The 25129-nt window shown below is 43.2% G+C and overlaps 2 protein-coding genes across 2 annotated transcripts in view; one reads left to right on the top strand and one right to left on the bottom strand.

The window, feature by feature from the left end:
* The window catches only part of LOC134944743 (bile salt export pump-like), a 177023-nt gene that overhangs the window by 111614 nt on the left and 40280 nt on the right, over positions 1-25129 (bottom strand). The window contains exons 6-10 of the mRNA XM_063933575.1: positions 12520-12761; positions 12319-12406; positions 6657-6790; positions 4629-4800; positions 4403-4527 (exon numbers count right to left, since the gene is read on the bottom strand). Coding sequence (XP_063789645.1) covers positions 4403-4527; positions 4629-4800; positions 6657-6790; positions 12319-12406; positions 12520-12761 — 761 coding nt within the window. The remainder of the gene's footprint in view (positions 1-4402; positions 4528-4628; positions 4801-6656; positions 6791-12318; positions 12407-12519; positions 12762-25129) is intronic.
* LOC134944745 (uncharacterized protein DDB_G0284459-like) overlaps positions 1-25129 on the top strand; it is a 164770-nt gene that overhangs the window by 102396 nt on the left and 37245 nt on the right. The window lies entirely within an intron of this gene.

Raw genomic sequence — 25129 nt, 5'->3', positions numbered from 1 at the left:
TGTTGAAAAACAACAACAATTTAACATACTGATAAAACATATACTGTAACATCAATCCAGATAGTAAGAATTATGGGGGGTTCTTATATTATAAATATTGTTTTATAGGATAACTCAACCTTAAATACATTGTGTACAATAGATTCTTAAGTACCATGTTTAGTTTTGAATTCTGGAGGGGTAAGTCTGCGTGCATAGGTGTGCCCTGCATATTTTATTATGGGGTGCACCGCCGGAGAGGCATGTCTAGGTGGGTAGCACCATTTTACAATTTTCCTGTAAAATCGCGACTTACAGTGTCTAATTTCTCCCTAGCTCATAATAATGCATGTAGATATAATACACCCCAGAGAAATAAAACAAATGAATAAAATGATGCGTAAGTGAGTGACCATTTCCGATACTGATTGCCCTGGCATAACCCTGAGTCCTAGCTGCTGCTGTACTCTATTACTGCTCACACTTCCCAACCTATCCCTGACCCAGTGGCAGAACTAGGGAGTGGTGGTCCTAGGTGCATCAATATGCATTGTACCCCCTCCCCAGCACCCACCCACACCCTAATTTTGAGTAGGTCACTCTGAAAAGTTTAGGAGATATTGGGGGCTGAACATTTGCATTTTAATGGAATAGGGGAAGATTACTTGATATGTGCACAGTGTGTGCTGCATGTAATGATGGGCGTCCTCCCCCCTGATTCAACATGAGCAAAAGGTTTCTTACTGCGCTCAGCTTCTGGGTGTGATTAATCTGGTTTTACGTTTGTGGTGCACTTTCCCACGTTCATGGGTATACAGTATGTCTTAATGCTATACCTATACATACATTTAAATAAACATGTGCCTTATATATGCAACTAGCTGTTCTTCCCGTTCTTCGAACGGGAGTTTCTGATTTTCACGGTTGTACATATAAATGAGTGTTAAAAATTTGGTAAATCTATAGAGGTGTAAATCTGAGACGTCTTAATGTAAGTAAATATTAATCCATGGTTCTTGGCGTTACCCGAGGAGCACCTGTAGCAGATACGGTAAAAAGTGACAGAACCATTTTTGTAGTTTATTAAATTCTACACACTGGGGGTGCAATCCAAATTTTGTCCTTTTGGGCGTTATTGTTCACGCAATGCAAGCCACGCATCGGTAATGATGTCATTATATCAACAATGTTTTCATCCCCTTAGGGGAGGTTTATTAAAATTCTAATTATGTCATTTTCCTATTTACCACCTGATGAATACCTATGTTGAATTTCAGCTTCCTAACATATTGAGAAGTAAGAGAATTAGGGGTCTATTTACTAAGCCTACGATGGAGATAAATCCGCCGGAGATAAAGTCCCAGCCAATCGGCTCCTGTCATTTTTCCAATCCAGATTGTGAAATGGCAGTTAGACAGTGATTGGCTGGGACTTTATCTCCGTCGGATTTATCTCCCTCCAAGGCTTAGTAAATAGACCCCTTAGTGATGAGTCAGTCATTGAGTGAGTGAGTGAGTGAGTGAGCGAGTGAGTAAGGGCTTTCAAATTTATATATATATATATATATATATATAATTCATTCAGAAATGGGTGGCACTCACGAGGAAATTTCACAACGAAAAGAAATCACAAGAGAGACTGAGCTCTGGTAACGTTTCAGCTATATTCTAGCTTTCGTCAGACCAAACACATAAATACATTGAACAAACAATTATACCTTACCCCACACCTAATGAGCACTCCTCCCTGGTCCGGTGCGCTGGCGGGGAAAGATGACGCTGTCCCACCTCAGCCGCACGTCTTTGTCCCGCCTACTGCCTCGCGTTGCTCGTTGCCCACAATCCTACGCGCCAGCAGCTGCCGAATGACGTCACCTTTGTTGTATAGTACTAAATTCAATATTATGTTCAATAATATTGCTTAAGATTCAAGTTTAGTAGTGGCATCTATGCGGGATCCGTCTCATGTCATGTTTATATAATACACGCTGTCACATTTGTTTATCTGGTTCCTAGGCAACCGGGGCCGGGCAGGAGGAGTGAACGTGTCCCTCAGCCGGGACGTGGTGACGTCATTCGGCCGCTGCTGGCGCGTAGGATTGTGGGCAACGAGCAACGCGAGGCAGTAGGCGGGACAAAGACGTGCGGCTGAGGTGGGACAGCGTCATCTTTCCCCGCCAGCGCACCGCACCTGGGAGGAGTGCTCATTAGGTGTGGGGTAAGGTATAATTGTTTGTTCAATGTATTTATGTGTTTGGTCTGACGAAAGCTAGAATATAGCTGAAACGTTACCAGAGCTCAGTCTCTCTTGTGATTTCTTTTCATTGTGAAATTTCCTCGTGAGCGCCACCCATTTCTAAATGAATTATATTGGCATGCAGCCAGGGAAGGCACCGAGGTAGTTGGAGATTAAGACAGAGTGCCGGTCATTTTGGATTTTATATATATATATATATATATATATATATATATATATATAGATAAAATAATTATGGTGTCCTAGAATAAACAATTTGTGGCAAAGAGCCCCAGAAGACATGCACATCTGAAAAGGGGTGTGGCCTTCTAGAAGGTAGCATTTACTTCAGTCTGGGGACGTGGCCTCACTGGGATGGGGTATGGTCTCACATAAAACCCCCCATGGGCATAACCAGCATTCCCAAAGATGCTGGGCTGCCCACTGAGACTCTGCTTCCATTGCCTCTCCTTCTTATTGACTGGAACAGAGGCTGAAAGATATGGTGCAGCATCTGGCTCCCTGCCACTGTGGAGGAAACAGCATTTTGATGTCATCCCCTTGAGGGCAGTGACGTGCGGTGGGGTGAGGCAGGTGAGACAGAGCCTTTCCTGTCATACTAATGCTTGTGCCAGAAATTTGACAGTATAAAGTATATGAAAAATACAAAGAATTTATTAGAAATCTCTTCCTTGTATTACTCGATTAATTTTTATAGTCAAAACTCTGGAGTAAAAAGTCTATGGCAGGTGAGGCAGTGCCTCCCCTACCTACCTCTTCTGTACCTCTCTGATCAAAACTCACCAAATTTCCAGGAGTTTATACTGCTGCACCTGTGTATAATGCCCAGATGTACCCTTTGGCTTATATATTGCGTGTAAATTTGTCTCTGGTACTAACCAGTGCCTCCTGAGCAATGTAGTTGTGAGAGGATAAGGGGCTGGTTCTATGTTGGGAGCAAAGCATTAAAAAGCAAGTAACTTTATAATTGTGACAGACCATGTGTAATTGTGTAATTGCAAGGCATGCTAATATATTTATTTTGAATGCAGCATAAATACTAGCTGCTTTTGCATGTAGCCCACAAATCCTGGAATTGACGATCCCAGCCATTGTTGGTTGTGACTGAGCACTTGGGATTGTTGAATATTTGCGATTCCCCAACCCAGGTGTTTGGGAATTGGGAAATTGTGACAATGCCTCGCAGTTGTATGGCTGCCTTTACTTGCTCTTTTTTTGGTTTGATCCTAGCTAAGAATGAGCCCCTAAGCCTCTACAGTAACTGTCTTTAATGGGGTCCCTTGGTAAGTGTCTGTGGCTAAGCCTCCAGAGTACAGCATTGCTAATATACATGACCAACTTGAAATGCTTCCCCCATTATTTGGTTAGAAAATGTTTTAAAAAATACAAAGAAACCTGGAGATATTCCTATAACTTTGCTTAAGAAGCATTGTTAATAAGTAAGAATCTGATCTCTCCCTCAATGTCCTTCAAATCCATGGGAAACGTACCAAAACTTCTAAAGAGTGGGAAGGGGACAAGAATAGAAGTTTCCCATTGCAATCAGCTTCTAGCTAGCATTTATCAAAAACATTCTATAAAATGATAGGTAAAACAGATTGGTTGCTATGGGCAACTTCATAACTTTCTCACTCTTTAAAAAGTTTGATACATGAAATCTCTACAATTTTTTTCACTAGTACAAGGTCCTTTAAAGCCATCTCATTCTGTGCCTTATTGTAGGTTAATATGTGTTGTCTCCTACACAATGCGTCATACAGTAGTCTGGGAAACAGAATATGGGAATTGAAATTCAGTTGATTAAGATGTTCTTAAAAATTCAAGAAATTATTGTGAAGATCCAGAAATAATAATCAAATACAATCACACTATAACAGGCATGTCAAACTCATAGTCATCCAGCTGTTGTGAAACTAGAAGTCCTAGCATGCTTTACCAGCTGATCAGTGGAAGGAATGCTGGCAAAGCATGCTGGGACTTGTAGTTTCACAACAGCTGGAGGTCCACGAGTCTGACATGATTGCACGATAAGAATGCTGGACTCACTCATCCAGAGCAAGACACACTGAAGTTGTAGTTCAACAACAGTAGCGGAGATTGCCAGATCATAACATGCTTACATACATAATAAAAATCAGTGACTGATAATGAAACAAGCATTACAAACCTGTCAACTTCTTTTAACTCTCCACCAAACGCTGCCACAGTTCTTATACCAGAGAGCACTTCATCCGCGACTGCCCCTGCTTTAGCATATGCAAGCAATTCTTTGCCCGTCAGTTTTGCCACTGCCTAAAACAAAAAGCATAAATTACATAACCCAATATGTGTCTATGAAATCCAATGTTCATGTAAATAAATATTTGTGGCCACTGCATGGCAGAAAAACTTACCAGTGCCATAAGAGCAGCTCCAATACCAATGAGAGGACTCACTGCGATGATCACCAAAGTCAACTTCCAGCCATTGACAAATCCTAACAGGAACCCAAATATAAACGTGGTAAATCTCTGGATAAATATGCCAACTTGGTCAGCGATGGCATCATTAATTTTATTTATATCACTGTGGGGGGAAAAAAATAGTGTGAACAAATAGCGCAGGTCTCTTAATGGGGCTGGTAAAAGGAAAGAGGGTCAGAATAGCTAGATTAACTTGTAATATAATTCACAAAATACCTTACCACATAAGTGGTTTCCAAAGTGGGATGGGGGTCATGTCCGCGTGGGCATGACCACACACACCCTTGGTGGGTATTTTTTTTTTCCAGGAAAAGGGCATTTTGTCATACTGCATGCCGTGGAAACTGCTGTCTCCAGCATGCAACAGTGCAACACCTCCCAGCTCTTTTGTACCCGCACTTTAACACTTACATTTGGGAAATGTTTGCATTACTTAGATATACTACGGTTAGGCTGCACACTGCAAACTGTTAGAATTGAGAATCAGGCTGAGAAAACTGTATGGGCTGGCGCAGAGTGAGCATGATGTCAGAAGGCATGGTGTACTTTGCAGATTTCCACATTGTGAATGCCCAGAAAGTGAACACATACAAGTATGTGATTGTACAGCGGTATGCTTTATGGATGTACTGAATCAAGCTTCAGAACCAGAGAAGCGGAAAGCACTGGAAAGGACGTTCTCATGTAAGCAACATTCATGCATCGTATTCGGACCAGGAATTTCTGCATATTAACATAATAGGAGGAGTTACACCTCCTATATTGTACGTGCAATGACACACTGATTATGAAGACTTGCCGCACACTAGGCGCACTATTCAATAGTTTTACTCATGATATAAGAGCCCATTTATCAATGAGTTTTAGCTATTTAAAACTCATTGCGTATGATAAATGGTGCTCCAGCCAACCAGCTCCTAGCTGTCATATGTTCAGCTCCTTACTGTCATGTGTTTGAAAAATGTTATCACATGCAACAAGCTGTAAATAGCTAAAACTCATTGATAAATGGGCCTGATAGTTTTCTCATGTTGCACATAACAGACCTCTGCCTAAAAACACATTGAAGGAAACTACACAAAGCCAGTAGAAAAAACCTGAAAACTACAGCTTAGCTAGTCATAAAAATGATATCAACTGTTATATGCTGTATCTGTTATTGTATGGAAACGTTGACATTTAACATTTTTGAATGTTGCATTGTGACTTTCCATTGTTTTGTTAGGATATAGTGCACTCTGTGCCTGTCTCCTTCTATGTATCAGTCTATGGGTGCATCCCCTAGTGTTAGACCTCTAGTGCCAGGAGTCACTGGGAGGCAGAGTTATATGATGTAGTTTCCTTTTCCTCCATCTCAGAGAGTGAGGAGAGTGTGTCACACACTTAGAGACCGAGAGACAGAGTCCTTGTGTACAAATGTGCAGAGCTGAGACTGGGAGCAGATCTCAGCTACAGAGACTCACAGTGTTCCAGTGCATGCATCATCTTCTCTACAGAGGGAATCAGACTGCACAGCTGTGCAGTCCTCCATGCTTCACCACCACAGACATCTCCTGATAAGTACTGCTACCTAATGCTGTTACCTTGTGTGATGTATGGGCTCCTGATTACCGTTATCAGTGTTACATCTGAGTCACGTGTATTCACTAAATAAGCCTGCATTACTGTTTAAGTCATAAAGTGTGTGGAATGACGTCACTGCATCAGATAGCCCAGAACACTCTGCCAACATGTTTATCAATAAAATCCATACAAAAAAGTTACTAGTTGTTGAATATTAAAATCTGTTATACAGAGTTTGCATTCAATAATAAATGCAACCTGTATTGTATCTACTGTATATTTATTTGCACAAGCTGGTGGATTTGAAACTTTGGTCTGACAATATTACCAATGGATTGCATGGCAACCATTACCATATGACTAGGATCATCTGCAAGGTTTAACATAAACACGTACTCAGACATCCGGGTATTTAGTTCTCCAACTGACGTACAGTCAAACCATCCAATCTCCATCCTCATCACTTTCCGAAAGTAGAGTTTTCTTATTCTCTGGATCTGCTGGGCAGCTGCTGTGACCCAAAAACAAATCTGTGGTGGGGAATAATAGGTAACAACACAATTACCATGGCATCAGTAAAGAATATTTTGTGGATTAAGTTCTGTCTTTTTATTGGTGGAACAGAATAATTTTAATTCCAGAAGCATATGCACATAAACAACTAGGACTATTAATAATATAATGTTCATACTGGGTATAGTAAGAAGTTTAATACTGTACTATCATTTCTACAGTACTATCTTTAAAAGTGCATTGCTAATTAGTAGTATCTGAACTGCTGAAGTGATGCAACTCACAGTTTTATGCTATTATTAGGATTACTTTAGATACATTGCAAAAATAGTTAAATTACTGTAATATATCCCCATAGCAAAAACATGACTTCAGCAATAGTTATCCCAACAGCTGGACTATCATGACACCTCAATACTACAAAAGGAATGCTGCAAACTTTGTGGTGAACAAATATGTTTTACAGTACATATTGAAGTAAAAGTATTAAAAAGTATAAAAAGATTACAAAAAGGTATTACTGTATAAACCCAAACAACCAGTTAGATGATTTCCTATATTTTCCTTCCAATACTATATACAGGGCCACAATAAGAAATTTTGGGCCACAGTACTTAGGAGTGGTGTGGTCTAGTAATGGGGTCATGGCCATACCCATACCTCCCAACATGACCCTCTCCAGGAGGGACACAATGCTCTGCTTCTGGACTTTCCTCTTAATGTATGATTGCCATCACCTGTGCTGAACAAGTGAATTGGATAAGAAAGGTGTTTCAGCACAGGTGATGGCAATCATAAATTAAGAGGGAAGTCCAGGAGCAGAGCATTCTGTCCCTCCTGGAGGGGGTCATGTTGGGAGGTATGCATACCCCATTGTAAATTCTGGGACCCTTCTGTAGATGCTGACAAGGGTGTGGCCACGCCATCTTCAGGTGTCGATGTGACAGGGAGGCCCTGGTCTAGTTACTTCATACCACCCCTCTCCCTCCAGCCTTCTCAGTGCCCCTGACTTTGGATGAACTTTTTTCATATAGAAAAGCATTTGACACTAATCAGTGCTGATGGAGAACCCAATTCTTTAGATTATCTGATTTTCAGTCTGTGCTCAAAGCCACCACTGTCATATACATCCCTGTCCTAGAATTGTAATCAAACATAGCATTTTGTCCATCTACCTGGATTTAACACATGAACATGAACACACTTGCACACTAGGGTTAATTTTTGTTAAGAGGCAATTCACCTAACAGTTTATTTTTTGGATTAGGAGGGGGGGGGATCGGAGTACTTGGAGGAAACCCACGCAAGCACGGAGAAACCATACAAACTCCACACAGTTAGGCAGTTAGGGCCATGGTGTGAATCGGACCAAAGACCTCATTACTGTGAGGCAGTAAAGCTAACCATTACACCATCTGTTCTACCCCAAGTTACCACTCAGCAGCCACAGCTAACTTCTTGTAATGAATTTCAGGGCAGTGCATTTGCATGAACCATTTATGCAAAGAATAAAGCTTCTGCCTATTTAAAAAGATCATTGGCCGGTGATAGCTATTGCCAGGACCACCAGCAATGGCTTTGTTGGCTAGCTCCAGTGATAACTTCCCCAAACAATGGGTAGACGTATTTAACAAAGAATGCACTAGTACAAGTACTGGGGTCTGTCATCCTATCATTATTAGTCGTCCAGGGTGGCGATAGCAGAAAAACAAGTAAAAAGAAATTCCTTTGCCATAACAAGCGGTAATAGAAAATCAGCCCTTTCACTGCAGATTCATTACATCAAAGGAGGGGGTGTTGGAATATTACTGTCCAAATGTTACACGCACATTGTTTTACCACCTGTTCCCTCACTCACATTTACATCCTTTGAAGTACACTCTATTAGGATTTTCACCCCTTTCTCTCTGCGTGTTGCAGCTATCTATCGCCCACCTGGGCAACCCAAAAAGTTTCTGGAAGATTTTTCTGCATGGCTCCCTCACTTTCTATCCTCTGACATCTCCACCATCATTATGGGTGATTTCAATCTCTCTATTGACAGTCCACAATCTCCCCATGCCTCTAAACTACTCTCTCTAACCTCCTCTCTTGGCCTCTCCCAATGGACTGACTCCCCTACTCATCAGGAGGGCCACTGCCTTGATCTTGTATTCACCAGACTATGCTCTGTTTCTGAACTCACTAACACTCCTTTCCCTCTCTCAGATCACAACCTTATCACATGCATGCTCTCCTCCATTACTTCAAACTCCATGTCCCTAAAGTCTACAAGGACACCTCTTACCCGCAGAAATATTAACTAGAGATGAGCGGATTCGGTTTTACTCGGTTTTACTCGGTTCTCAAAACGGCATCTTATTGGCTCACGGATGTCACGTGTTTTGGATAGCCAATAAGATGCCGTTTTGAGAACCGAGTAAAACCGAGTAAAACCGAATCCGCTCATCTCTAATATTAACGCTAATAATTTTCAACAACTATCTACCTCTCTGCAACCACTGCTTTCACCAATTTCTACATTCACCTCTACAGAGACTGCTGTGTCACACCTTAACCAAACTCTAGTAACAGCACTTGATGAAGTGGCTCCAGCTACCCATCACACTCCACGTAGACTTAGATGTCAACCATGGCACTCTAAATACACTAGACACTTACAAAAACTCTCACGAAAAGTTGAACGCCAGTGGCGTAAATCTCGTAGTTCAAGTGACTTTCTCACATATAAGACCACCTACCACTCTTATCGTACTGCTCTGGACACTGCCAAACAAACATATTTTCAATCTCTCATCTCTGCTCAAGCCTCTAACCCCAAGCGACTTTTTAATACATTTAAATCACTTCTTGTCCCTCCCTCACCTAACCCACCAGCCACTGTCAGTGCGCAAGATCTTGCTTCCTATTTCAAGGACAAGATTGACAAGATCCGAAATGAAATGGTATGCTCTTCCACAGCAAGTGACCTGCTCAATTCCCTGCCTGAACCCTCTAACACCTTCTCTTCCTTTGATCCTACAAATGAAGATGAAGTATCTGCACTCTTTTCATCTGCCTACTCTAATACCTCTCCCCTTGACTCTATACCCTCACAAATTAGTAAAGCTCTGTCTACTGTGCTCATCCCAACCTTAACGAAAATCTGTAATCTCTCCCAGGCTACTGGTATCTTTCCTTCTCTATACAAGCATGCAGTGATTACTCCCATTCTGAAAAAACAAAACTCTGACCCGAACTCTCTCTCTAACTACCGTCCCATCTCTCAGCTCCCATGCCCCTCCAAGCTACTGGAGAGACTTGCCTACACTCGCCTCACACACTTTCTTAACTCACACAGCCTACTGGACCCACTTCAGTCAGGATTTCGTGCCCAACACTCCACAGAGACAGCACTGACTAAGGTAGTGAATGATTTGGTCACTGCTAAATCTAAAGGACATTACTCTCTACTTATTCTCCTTGATCTCTCTGCTGCTTTTGACACTGTTGACCACTCTCTTCTCATACAAATACTACAATCCCTAGGTATTCAGGACACAGCCCTTTCTTGGTTCTCATCCTACCTATCTAATCGCTCCTTCAGTGTTCGTTTCTCTGATTCCACCTCTCCTTCGCTACCTCTCTCAGTTGGAGTACCGCAAGGCTCAGTCCTAGGTCCTCTGCTTTTCTCTATCTATACCACATCTCTTGGCAAACTAATCAACTCTTTCGGATTTCAGTACCATCTGTATGCGGATGATACTCAAATCTACCTATCCTCCCCTGATTTGTCACCATCTGTATTGGGCCGTGTCACTGAATGCCTTTCTGCCATTTCATCTTGGATGACATCTCGCCACCTCAAACTTAATATTTCCAAAACAGAATTAATTATATTTCCACCGGCCAATAGTAGTTTCCAACCTGATATCTCTATCACTGTTGAGAACTCTGCAATCACCCCTACCCCACAAGTTCGCTGCCTAGGTGTCATTCTTGACTCTGAACTGTCCTTTGTTACCCACATTCAATCTGTCTCAAGATCATGTTACATACATCTAAGAAACATATCCAAAATACGCCCTTATCTTACACAAGACACAGCAAAAACTCTAATCCATGCTCTCATTATCTCCCGCATTGATTATTGTAATAGTCTCCTGACCGGTCTTCCCAAACATAGGCTCTCACCACTACAATCCATTTTGAATGCAGCTGCGAGGCTAATCTTCCTTGCCAGACGTTCATCGTCTGCAGATCCGCTCTGTCAGTCCCTCCATTGGTTACCGGTATTCTACCGTATTAAATATAAAATACTTTTACTCACATACAAGGCTATTAACCAAACTGCACCAACATACATCTCTTCACTCATCTCAAAATATCTCCCTACCCGACCTCTCCGCTCTGCACAAGATCTACGTCTCTCATCCACACGCATTACTTGTTCACACTCAAAATTACAGGACTTTATCCGGGCTTCACCCACTCTGTGGAATGCCCTCCCACGCACAGTAAGACTCGCCTCTAGTCTCCAAACCTTTAAATGTTCCCTGAAAACTCACCTCTTCAGACAAGCCTATCAAATTCCAGACCCACCCACATAACCTTCAGTGCTTCCCTATCTAATTGCATCCTCTGTAGAGTATTCATAACATCACATATCTTGTCTTTCTTTAGTCTCACACCCTCCTGACACTTGGATAACTTTGTGGGGTATCATCATACAACCCATTAAGAACCTAGCAATCTGGTGGACCATTATGCAATAGGTAGCATCTATCCTTGTGTATCTATGCCTATTTCCCTATAGATTGTAAGCTTGCGAGCAGGGCCTTCCTACCTCTGTCTGTCTGTTTTTACCCAGTTTTGTTCTATTACTGTTGTTCTAATTGTAAAGCGCAACGGAATATGCTGCGCTATATAAGAAACTGTTAATAAATAAATAAAATAAATAATAAATAAATTATTAGACTTTATAGAAAACATCAAATGCATCTTGAATATACAGAATCTGATTGTCTATTATGGGATACACTACCATCTAAGTACAGTTACCCAAGAACAAAATTTCATGATACTCCTTTGCAGTTCTGCAAAAATCCTGGGCAAAAAGACAAAGGGTAAGATGCTAGGATCTAGACAGGGGCACTGAGAGGGAGAGTAGCAGGTACTGATTACTCTGGCCCGGACTAGCAGGAGGGGCATGGTGGGTACCCGGTCAGCTGTGCTGCTGTAGTGCCTTGCATAGTATTTGTACATTTTTCAAAGGGGGCATGGTCATATCTCCCAGATTTGGGCACAACTCCCATTCCCACTACCCCCAGTACCCAGGCTCCATTAAGGTATCGGCAGCCTGGCTGATTGGGAAAATATATTGGCTGTAATTGCAATTGCATCTTCTCTTCTGACAGAATATCACTGGCATTGTTCATAGGGGTCAAGATAATTGACATTAAAGGCAAAAAGTCATCAATGTAACTATTAGGTCAGCAGTTAAACAAAGAACCAGCTTGTGGTTAATTAAAATGTATATCATTCTGGTCTTGGTTATTATACTTACCTGTACATATCCAAGAAGGAGAACAGCACAACCTATCCCAGCATAGTAACTGGCAAATCTTGTCATTTCTGATTCAATATCCAGCATTCTATCAATAAACAAGGAAGATGATGTGACTGCATGCATTATACTGCCAAATAATCCTGCACAATTTTGGGAAGTGCATATTAAGATAATTACAATTAAAATAATATCGCTTACCCACAGCTTAATGTCTCATTATCATTTTCTTCTCCAAAGGAGCCATCAACCCACATGATAGTGTGATTTATACAAGTCTTGTTAGGATTTTGGAGTTCTTGTGTTTCTATATCATACAATATAAATGTGTCAATCATGAGACCGAAGACCAGCAACATGCACGGCTGAGCTGCCCCATGGATCACTGCAGCCAGTCCACCGAAGATCATCATACAGGTCTCAGTGCAGGAGGCAAACCTAAACTGTAAATAAATGATAATTATATATATATATATATATATATATATATATACTGTATATGTATATGTGTTATGGCAATATAAAGCTAGGTGGTGATAATGAGACAGGAGTTCTGGAGGCATCTACACACATAGGGAAGAAAAAGGAGGGTGTGCCAACACTAAAGGGCTGCTGCGTGGGGATAGTCGAGGTGGGACTGTGGCAGTCAAGCAGGTTGACCTGTGTACAGAGCCCAGGTGAGACTGAGGTAGCCAAGGAGGCCAAAGGGCCAGGCAAGGTGGCCACTGTTCATACCTGCAAGAGACATGGAGGAACATAAGATTGTATGAGACTTTTAAGAAGTTGTCACAGGAAAGCTGCAGGCCAGTAGGCAAGTTCCAGGCTTGTAAGAGACAGGGAGGACCATAAAACTCTATGTTTGTGTGAAGTTTTGAAAGCCATGGCAGGCCCAGAGGCCAGTGTCCACACTTTCAGTGTGACACTTCAGGTTCTCAGACCCTCTTACCTCAGCTACCACTGACGTTTTACTGACTAGTGTGTTTCCACAGGCCAGTCATCTCAGGATCTACCTGCTTATTCCCCTTCAGAAGTATGTTTCTGCTATATGGGCACAGCCATCTTACCTGACGTCATCCACTCATGAAGTCTTACTGTACTGCTAACATGACTCCTGTGTTCAATCCCAGTGCAGTGAGCTCTATATATTACCACATTGCTGTCTTACCCTGCTAGAGCACTTAACTACAGTACTTTACAGCAGGATCCTTCTATATGCTTCCTGCTGCAATCAACTCTCATCCATCACACCAGGGTACTGTCTGTTTCCTGCAACAAGTCCTGCATATCAACTCCAGTCTATGGGCTGGGTTAAAATGTTAACGCGCCCCCTATCTCCCATCTAAAGTGACCGGAGATAGAGGGGCGATATTCAAATATCCCCCGTTTTTGCCACTATCACACCTTGTACAGTGGTATTCTAATGTTACTGCCAATGGGCGCGACAAGATCAATGTCTCGCCCATCGGCAATAACATTAGAATACCACTGGAGGGCGCAATGGCGGCCGGGAGGGGGAGCGCACATTTGAATCTAGCCCCATAGCTTTGCCCTGCCTTCAGTCTGCTGTTCCCAAGCTACAGAATATAACTTCCCATCACCACTTCTGAAGAAACCGCCACTTTATTTCAGCGGAGAAATGCATAAAGAGATTGGTGTTCCCCGCATATGGACATACTAAACTAAGCCAAATATACAAGGAAATATCCCTGTCTCCCGCTGCTGAACTCTCAGACGTACAGACAAAATCAGCAGACCTGGAGTTTTAAACCATGGAACTGCTGTGTACGGGACTCCAAACAGAGCAAAAGCAAGTCACGCCCTCCCTCACCTCCCACTATTGCCAACGTGAAAGTTGCTAAGAAGATACCCTACATGGACTCTGGTCTGACGTCCAGGACCAAAAGACTTCTGCTAACAGTGGCGAGTTTCAGAGAGATGGTAGCATAGCGCGGACCCTCCTGTTTGCTACGATTACCTCCCAGTTACAAGAACAGCTTCAAATTGGTATGCCTATCGCTACCTGTTAGCGTTCCTTCTTTTCTATGATTCAAAGTGGACAGTCCGTGGGCACGTATATACACTTCCTTGCAGGGACGTGCAGTGAGCTAAATGTTTCAGGAGGCACTGGCTATCACCATATCAAGATTTAGACACAATGTATGAGCCAAAGGGTACATCTACACTTTATACACAGGTACAGTATTATAAACTAGAGATGAGCGGGTTCGGTTTCTTTGAATCCGAACCCGCACGAACTTCACTTTTTTTTCCACGGGTCCGAGCGACTCGGATCTTCCCGCCTTGCTCGGTTAACCCGAGCGCGCCCGAACGTCATCATGACGCTGTCGGATTCTCGCGAGGCTCGGATTCTATCGCGAGACTCGGATTCTATATAAGGAGCCGCGCGTCGCCGCCATTTTCACTCGTGCATTGAGATTGATAGGGAGAGGACGTGTCTGGCGTCCTCTCCATTAGAATAGAGATAGATAGATTAGATAGAGAGAGATTGTGCAGAGTCGCAGACAGAGTTAGTTTACCACAGTCAGTGACCAGTGCAGTTGCTAGTTAACTTTTATTTAATATAATATATCCGTTCACTTCTCTCTGCTATATCCGTTCTCTGCCTGAAAAAAAAAACGATACACAGCACAGTCAGTCACACAGTGTGACTCAGTCTGTGTGCACTCAGCTCAGCCCAGTGTGCTGCACAGTCATCAATGTATAAATTAAAAGCTTATAATTAATTGTGGGGGAGACTGGGGAGCACTGCAGGTTGTTAGCAGGAGCCAGGAGTACAATTATATTAATTAACAGTGCACACTTTTGCTGCAGGAGTGGTGACCAGTGCCTGACCACCAGTATAGTATTGTTGTATACTACTAATATCTCTTTAAATATCAACCAGTCTATATTAGCAGCAGACACAGTACAGTGCGGTAGTTCACGGCTGTGGCTACCTCTGTGTCGGCACACGGCAGGCAGTCCGTCCGACCAGAATTGTATTATTTATTATTATATACCTACCACCTAACCGTGGTTTTTTTTTCATTCTTTATACCGTCATAGTGTCATCCTAATTGTTACGAGTATACTACTATCTCTTTATCAACCAGTGTACAGTGCGGTAGTTCACGGCTGTGGCTACCTCTGTGTCGGCACACGGCAGGCAGTCCGTCCGACCAGAATTGTATTATTTATTATTATATACCTACCACCTAACCGTGGTTTTTTTTTCATTCTTTATACCGTCATAGTGTCATCCTAATTGTTACGAGTATACTACTATCTCTTTATCAACCAGTGTACAGTGCGGTAGTTCACGGCTGTGGCTACCTCTGTGTCGGCACACGGCAGGCAGTCCGTCCGACCAGAATTGTATTATTTATTATTATATACCTACCACCTAACCGTGGTTTTTTTTTCATTCTTTATACCGTCATAGTGTCATCCTAATTGTTACGAGTATACTACTATCTCTTTATCAACCAGTGTACAGTGCGGTAGTTCACGGCTGTGGCTACCTCTGTGTCGGCACACGGCAGGCAGTCCGTCCGACCAGAATTGTATTATTTATTATTATATACCTACCACCTAACCGTGGTTTTTTTTTCATTCTTTATACCGTCATAGTGTCATCCTAATTGTTACGAGTATACTACTATCTCTTTATCAACCAGTGTACAGTGCGGTAGTTCACGGCTGTGGCTACCTCTGTGTCGGCACACGGCAGGCAGTCCGTCCGACCAGAATTGTATTATTTATTATTATATACCTACCACCTAACCGTGGTTTTTTTTTCATTCTTTATACCGTCATAGTGTCATCCTAATTGTTACGAGTATACTACTATCTCTTTATCAACCAGTGTACAGTGCGGTAGTTCACGGCTGTGGCTACCTCTGTGTCGGCACACGGCAGGCAGTCCGTCCGACCAGAATTGTATTATTTATTATTATATACCTACCACCTAACCGTGGTTTTTTTTTCATTCTTTATACCGTCATAGTGTCATCCTAATTGTTACGAGTATACTACTATCTCTTTATCAACCAGTGTACAGTGCGGTAGTTCACGGCTGTGGCTACCTCTGTGTCGGCAGTCGGCAGGCAGTCCGTCCATCCATAATTGTATTATTATTATAATATATACCACCTAACCGTGGTTTTTTTTTCATTCTTTATACCGTCATAGTGTCATACTAGTTGTTACGAGTATACTACTATCTCTTTATCAACCAGTGTACAGTGCGGTAGTTCACGGCTGTGGCTACCTCTGTGTCGGCAGTCGGCAGGCAGTCCGTCCATCCATAATTGTATTATTATTATAATATATACCACCTAACTGTGGTTTTTTTTGCATTCTTTATACCGTCGTCATAGTGTCATACTAGTTGTTACGAGTATACTACTATCTCTTTATCAACCAGTGTACAGTGCGGTAGTTCACGGCTGTGGCTACCTCTGTGTCGGCAGTCGGCAGGCAGTCCGTCCATCCATAATTGTATTATTATTATAATATATACCACCTAACCGTGGTTTTTTTTTCATTCTTTATACCGTCGTCATAGTGTCATACTAGTTGTTACGAGTATACTACTATCTCTTTATCAACCAGTGTACAGTGCGGTAGTTCACGGCTGTGGCTACCTCTGTATCGGCAGTCGGCAGGCAGTCCGTCCATCCATAATTGTATTATTATTATAATATATACCACCTAACCGTGGTTTTTTTTCCATTCTTTATACCGTCGTCATAGTGTCATACTAGTTGTTACGAGTATACTACTATCTCTTTATCAACCAGTGTACAGTGCGGTAGTTCACGGCTGTGGCTACCTCTGTGTCGGCAGTCGGCAGGCAGTCCGTCCATCCATAATTGTATTATTATTATAATATATACCACCTAACCGTGGTTTTTTTTTCATTCTTTATACCGTCGTCATAGTGTCATACTAGTTGTTACGAGTATACTACTATCTCTTTATCAACCAGTGTACAGTGCGGTAGTTCACGGCTGTGGCTACCTCTGTGTCGGCAGTCGGCAGGCAGTCCGTCCATCCATAATTGTATTATTATTATAATATATACCACCTAACCGTGGTTTTTTTTTCATTCTTTATACCGTCGTCATAGTGTCATACTAGTTGTTACGAGTATACTACTATCTCTTTATCAACCAGTGTACAGTGCGGTAGTTCACGGCTGTGGCTACCTCTGTGTCGGCAGTCGGCAGGCAGTCCGTCCATCCATAATTGTATTATTATTATAATATATACCACCTAACCGTGGTTTTTTTATACCACCTAACCGTGGCAGTCCGTCCATAATTGTATACTAGTATCCAATCCATCCATCTCCATTGTTTACCTGAGGTGCCTTTTAGTTCTGCCTATAAAATATGGAGAACAAAAAAGTTGAGGTTCCAAAATTAGGGAAAGATCAAGATCCACTTCCACCTCGTGCTGAAGCTGCTGCCACTAGTCATGGCCGAGACGATGAAATGCCAGCAACGTCGTCTGCCAAGGCCGATGCCCAATGTCATAGTACAGAGCATGTCAAATCCAAAACACCAAATATCAGAAAAAAAAGGACTCCAAAACCTAAAATAAAATTGTCGGAGGAGAAGCGTAAACTTGCCAATATGCCATTTACCACACGGAGTGGCAAGGAACGGCTGAGGCCCTGGCCTATGTTCATGGCTAGTGGTTCAGCTTCACATGAGGATGGAAGCACTCAGCCTCTCGCTAGAAAACTGAAAAGACTCAAGCTGGCAAAAGCACCGCAAAGAACTGTGCGTTCTTTGAAATCCCAAATCCACAAGGAGAGTCCAATTGTGTCGTTTGCGATGCCTGACCTTCCCAACACTGGACGTGAAGAGCATGCGCCTTCCACTATTTGCATGCCCCCTGCAAGTGCTGGAAGGAGCACCCGCAGTCCAGTTCCTGATAGTCAGATTGAAGATGTCAGTGTTGAAGTACACCAGGATGAGGAGGATATGGGTGTTGCTGGCGCTGGGGAGGAAATTGACCAGGAGGATTCTGATGGTGAGGTGGTTTGTTTAAGTCAGGCACCCGGGGAGACACCTGTTGTCCGTGGGAGGAATATGGCCGTTGACATGCCAGGTGAAAATACCAAAAAAATCAGCTCTTCGGTGTGGAGGTATTTCACCAGAAATGCGGACAACAGGTGTCAAGCCGTGTGTTCCCTTTGTCAAGCTGTAATAAGTAGGGGTAAGGACGTTAACCACCTCGGAACATCCTCCCTTATACGTCACCTGCAGCGCATTCATAATAAGTCAGTGACAAGTTCAAAAACTTTGGGTGACAGCGGAAGCAGTCCACTGACCAGTAAATCCCTTCCTCTTGTAACCAAGCTCACGCAAACCACCCCACCAACTCCCTCAGTGTCAATTTCCTCCTTCCCCAGGAATGCCAATAGTCCTGCAGGCCATGTCACTGGCAAGTCTGACGAGTCCTTTCCTGCCTGGGATTCCTCCGATGCATCCTTGCGTGTAACGCCTACTGCTGCTGGCGCTGCTGTTGTTGCCGCTGGGAGTCGATGGTCATCCCAGAGGGGAAGTCGTAAGCCCACTTGTACTACTTCCAGTAAGCAATTGACTGTTCAACAGTCCTTTGCGAGGAAGATGAAATATCACAGCAGTCATCCTACTGCAAAGCGGATAACTGAGTCCTTGACAACTATGTTGGTGTTAGACGTGCGTCCGGTATCCGCCGTTAGTTCACAGGGAACTAGACAATTTATTGAGGCAGTGTGCCCCCGTTACCAAATACCATCTAGGTTCCACTTCTCTAGGCAGGCGATACCGAGAATGTACACGGACGTCAGAAAAAGACTCACCAGTGTCCTAAAAAATGCAGTTGTACCCAATGTCCACTTAACCACGGACATGTGAACAAGTGGAGCAGGGCAGGGTCAGGACTATATGACTGTGACAGCCCACTGGGTAGATGTATGGACTCCCGCCGCAAGAACAGCAGCGGCGGCACCAGTAGCAGCATCTCGCAAACGCCAACTCTTTCCTAGGCAGGCTACGCTTTGTATCACCGCTTTCCAGAATACGCACACAGCTGAAAACCTCTTACGGCAACTGAGGAAGATCATCGCGGAATGGCTTACCCCAATTGGACTCTCCTGTGGATTTGTGGCATCGGACAACGCCAGCAATATTGTGTGTGCATTAAATATGGGCAAATTCCAGCACGTCCCATGTTTTGCACATACCTTGAATTTGGTGGTGCAGAATTTTTTAAAAAACGACAGGGGCGTGCAAGAGATGCTGTCGGTGGCCAGAAAAATTGCGGGACACTTTCGGCGTACAGGCACCACGTACAGAAGACTGGAGCACCACCAAAAACTACTGAACCTGCCCTGCCATCATCTGAAGCAAGAAGTGGTAACGAGGTGGAATTCAACCCTCTATATGCTTCAGAGGTTGGAGGAGCAGCAAAAGGCCATTCAAGCCTATACAATTGAGCACGATATAGGAGATGGAATGCACCTGTCTCAAGTGCAGTGGAGAATGATTTCAACGTTGTGCAAGGTTCTGATGCCCTTTGAACTTGCCACACGTGAAGTCAGTTCAGACACTGCCAGCCTGAGTCAGGTCATTCCCCTCATCAGGCTTTTGCAGAAGAAGCTGGAGGCATTGAAGAAGGAGCTAACACGGAGCGATTCCGCTAGGCATGTGGGACTTGTGGATGCAGCCCTTAATTCGCTTAACAAGGATTCACGGGTGGTCAATCTGTTGAAATCAGAGCACTACATTTTGGCCACCGTGCTCGATCCTAGATTTAAAGCCTACCTTGGATCTCTCTTTCCGGCAGACACAGGTCTGCTGGGGTTGAAAGACCTGCTGGTGACAAAATTGTCAAGTCAAGCGGAACGCGACCTGTCAACATCTCCTCCTTCACATTCTCCCGCAACTGGGGGTGCGAGGAAAAGGCTCAGAATTCCGAGCCCACCCGCTGGCGGTGATGCAGGGCAGTCTGGAGCGACTGCTGATGCTGACATCTGGTCCGGACTGAAGGACCTGACAACGATTACGGACATGTCGTCTACTGTCACTGCATATGATTCTCTCAACATTGATAGAATGGTGGAGGATTATATGAGTGACCGCATCCAAGTAGGCACGTCACACAGTCCGTACTTATACTGGCAGGAAAAAGAGGCAATTTGGAGGCCCTTGCACAAACTGGCTTTATTCTACCTAAGTTGCCCTCCCACAAGTGTGTACTCCGAAAGAGTGTTTAGTGCCGCCGCTCACCTTGTCAGCAATCGGCGTACGAGGTTACTTCCAGAAAATGTGGAGAAGATGATGTTCATTAAAATGAATTATAATCAATTCCTCCGTGGAGACATTGACCAGCAGCAATTGCCTCCACAAAGTACACAGGGAGCTGAGATGGTGGATTCCAGTGGGGACGAATTGATAATCTGTGAGGAGGGGGATGTACACGGTGATATATCGGAGGGTGAAGATGAGGTGGACATCTTGCCTCTGTAGAGCCAGTTTGTGCAAGGAGAGATTAATTGCTTCTTTTTTGGGGGGGGTCCAAACCAACCCGTCATATCAGTCACAGTCGTGTGGCAGACCCTGTCACTGAAATGATGGGTTGGTTAAAGTGTGCATGTCCTGTTTTGTTTATACAACATAAGGGTGGGTGGGAGGGCCCAAGGATAATTCCATCTTGCACCTCTTTTTTCTTTTCTTTTTCTTTGCATCATGTGCTGATTGGGGAGGGTTTTTTGGAAGGGACATCCTGCGTGACACTGCAGTGCCACTCCTAGATGGGCCCGGTGTTTGTGTCGGCCACTAGGGTCGCTAATCTTACTCACACAGCTACCTCATTGCGCCTCTTTTTTTCTTTGCGTCATGTGCTGTTTGGGGAGGGTTTTTTGGAAGGGACATCCTGCGTGACACTGCAGTGCCACTCCTAGATGTGCCCGGTGTTTGTGTCGGCCACTAGGGTCGCTAATCTTACTCACACAGTCAGCTACCTCATTGCGCCTCTTTTTTTCTTTGCGTCATGTGCTGTTTGGGGAGGTTTTTTTGGAAGGGCCATCCTGCGTGACACTGCAGTGCCACTCCTAGATGGGCCCGGTGTTTGTGTCGGCCACTAGGGTCGCTTATCTTACTCACACAGCGACCTCGGTGCAAATTTTAGGACTAAAAATAATATTGTGAGGTGTGATGTGTTCAGAATAGGCTGAAAATGAGTGTAAATTATGTTTTTTGAGGTTAATAATACTTTGGGATCAAAATTACCCCCAAATTCTATGATTTAAGCTGTTTTTTAGTGTTTTTTGAAAAAAACACCCGAATCCAAAACACACCCGAATCCGACAAAAAAAATTCGGTGAGGTTTTGCCAAAACGCGTTCGAACCCAAAACACGGCCGCGGAACCGAACCCAAAACCAAAACACAAAACCCGAAAAATTTCAGGCGCTCATCTCTATTATAAACTCCTGCAAATTTGATGAGTTTTGATCGGAGATGTGCGGAAAAGATAGACACTGCCTCACCTGCCATAGACTTTTTACTCCAGAGTTTTGGCTATAAAAATGATTAGAATAACACAAAGAAGATATTTCAAACATATTCTTTGTATTTTTCATATACTTGATACAGTCAAAATTCTGGTGCAAACGTTAGTATGACAGGAAAGGCTCTGCCTCACCTGCCTCACCCCACCGCACGTCACTGCTTTCTTGTGAATGTAATGTATTATTGATTTTATGTTTTATATTTTATACACTTTTAATTGTCTGTGTTTACGATAACGTTTTAAAAAATTATTAAATAAAATATCCAGTCTAGCTGTATGAGCCCTCTGTTTTATGCATTGCAAACTCTGCATGCAGTGTATAAATTATCCCATAGACTTTTGTATTGTTTGACACACCAGAATGTCTGAGTGGGGGCGGCACTCTAGTTATAAGTGAAATATAAGGTGTATTTTTTAATCTAATATTCAGTTGTTTATATACTCTTTTATATATTAATGCGCCCGGATATACTCTAGAACAGTGGTTCTCCACCGCAGTCCTCAAGTACACCCAACAGTTCATGTTTTCCTGGTCTCCTCACAGGATTGCAAGTGAAATCATTTGCTCCACCTGTGGGTCTTATAAAATGTGCCAGTGAGTAATGAATAAACCTGTGCACCTGCTAGGTGACCTGAAAAACATGAACTGTTGGGGGTACTTGAGGACCGAGTTTGAAAACCACTGCTCTGGAATATAACTCCAGCCTGCAGTTATCACACTGAGAATATCTTCAAACCTCGTTCACACTGTCTGATTACTTACAGTCTGCTATTTCCCACACTGCAGAGTATCACTCCAGCCTGCAGTTATCACACTGTGCATACCTCCCAGCATGACCCTCTCCAGGAGGGACAAAATGCTCTGTTCCTGGACTTCCCTCTTATTTATGATTGTCGTCACCTGTGTAGAACTAGTTCATTGATGAGAAAGGTGTTTCATCACAACGAAAGGCATTCATACAGAGAAAAGTCCAGGAACAGAGCATTTTGTCCCTCCTGGAAAGGGTCATGTTGGAAGGTATGTATCAGTTTGGCTGCGGTCCCAGTACTATACCTACGACATTTAAGAATCTGGCATGCAGGGAGGCTGCTTGTACACTGGCCTCTCTGCCTCTACCCTTAATAGCGGAGGTGTATATAGTTCTTACCAACCAATATGTGATGATTGCTGCACACTGGCACCTATATTTGCTGGGTGCACCGGGAGGCTGAAAGTGCTGGGACCCATTGCAGAGGGACCTCTATTACCAAACTGCGGCACTGGTACGGCAGCCATTCATACTGCCTCAGCTGACCAGGGAATGCTGCCACACTCACAGTCCAAGAGTCACCTAATGCATTTCTCCGCCAATTGAATGAAACCGCCGAACGATTGTGTGGACAAATGCGTCTGGTGACTCTTGAAACACAGGTGGAAAGCAAACCATAATCCGAAAGCCCCGAAATAGGAAGTAGCGGCAAGCGAGACCAGTTGAGGCAGCATGAATGGCTGCCAGTGCCGCAATTTGGTAGTAGAGGTCCCTCTGCATTGGGTCCTAGCACTTGCAGCCTCTTGGTGCACCCAGCAAACATCGGTACCAATCATGACATATTGGCTGGAAAGAACTATATACACGTCCCCTATTAAGGGTATAGACAGAGACTGCCAGTGTGCAAGCAGCTTACATTGACTTTACAGCATTGGAGCCTTTCTGTTAAGTCCCAGCTTGTTTGCTGCAGAGCCAGCCCTAACCAATATGATGCCCTAGACAAGATTTTGGCTGGTTCTGCCTCTGACCTTGCACCTCTTTCCCAGCACCATCACCCCTCATCCATAGCAGTCCTTATTTTTGGGTTTGTACCCCCTATATTTTAAATAGGAACAGTTATCAAAATTGGCGCACAGCCCAAAAAGGGGTGTGTTTTTGCTGGCAAGGGGCATGGCCACACAATAGTAACCCCAATTCCAATTATGTCAGACAGTACTGCAACTTTATTCACATTTGATCATGTGATAGTGTCCATAATTCATATTACATCACACAGTAGTATCACTTTACCTTATAAACGTTACTCCTCACAGTACATCACACTGAATTGCTCCTTATTCACATTACACCACACCCTATTGCTCTTTATTCACATTAGATGACACAGTAGTACACTTTCTATATGCAATCCCACATAGTAGAGCACCTTATACATATAATGCACACAGTAATGCCCCTTACACATATGAGACACATTATTCATTTCCTTATAAACATAATGCACCTTACACATTATGACAACCTTTATTAATGCCCTTTTACATGTAATGTCCCTTACACATATGCCGCACATTATTAATTCCCTTATACACATAATGACACACATAGTGCCCCCTACACATTTGCTCCACATTATTAGTGTCCCTATATACATAATGACACACATACAGTAGTACCCTGTTACACATATGCGCACATTATTAATGCCCTTATACACATAATGACACACATGCCCCTTACACATATGTTGCACAATATTAATGCATTTTTACATGACACACATAATGCTCCTTACACATATTCTGAACACTACTGCACAACCAACCTACTCACATGCACACAACACTCACACTGCCACTAACACTGTGACCTCTGCCTCTGCTTGAATACAGATGTGTTCTCATAAATCTTGACTCAATGCTAACGTTGGGCACATTTTTTTAATGAAATTGCATCCTATTTGCATTGTTGTGTAGCTAGGATGCACAAGCAGCTTCTGCTGATTAAAATGATATGCAGCATGCCTATATACTGTGTGAGACTGTGGCTGTATCTGCATATGAAATGCTACACACAGAATATAGGCATGCCGCATATCATTTTAATCAGCAGAAGCTGCTGATGCCCCCAAGGCATATCAAATGCCCTAGGCAGTTGCCTAGTTTGCCTATGCCTATGGCCGGCTCTGGTTTGCTGGAGTGTGCACTATGCGCTACCCTGGCATCTTTCAGCTGAGAATGGACTGCTCATTGATTTGCTGCATGAACATTATACTCTACTTAATTTTAATTACCATCTGCTGAACTGCGGCACTGCCATCTTTTTTATATATACAGCCATATCCGTGCTCACTGCATTTTTATGATTTTGTCCACCTGAATATCCATGATTTTTAATTCTTTATATATTGTTATAACTATTATTTTCATTAGTGTGATTACGAATTTATCTTTTAATAATATAAAATAAATATTTTATACTGCATTCACACCAG

The sequence above is a fragment of the Pseudophryne corroboree genome, chromosome 7 (genome assembly GCF_028390025.1).
Source record: "Pseudophryne corroboree isolate aPseCor3 chromosome 7, aPseCor3.hap2, whole genome shotgun sequence".
NCBI classification, from domain to species: domain Eukaryota; kingdom Metazoa; phylum Chordata; class Amphibia; order Anura; family Myobatrachidae; genus Pseudophryne; species Pseudophryne corroboree.
Note: the sequence above shows the minus strand (reverse complement) of the source record. Positions and strands in the feature narration are given on the sequence as shown.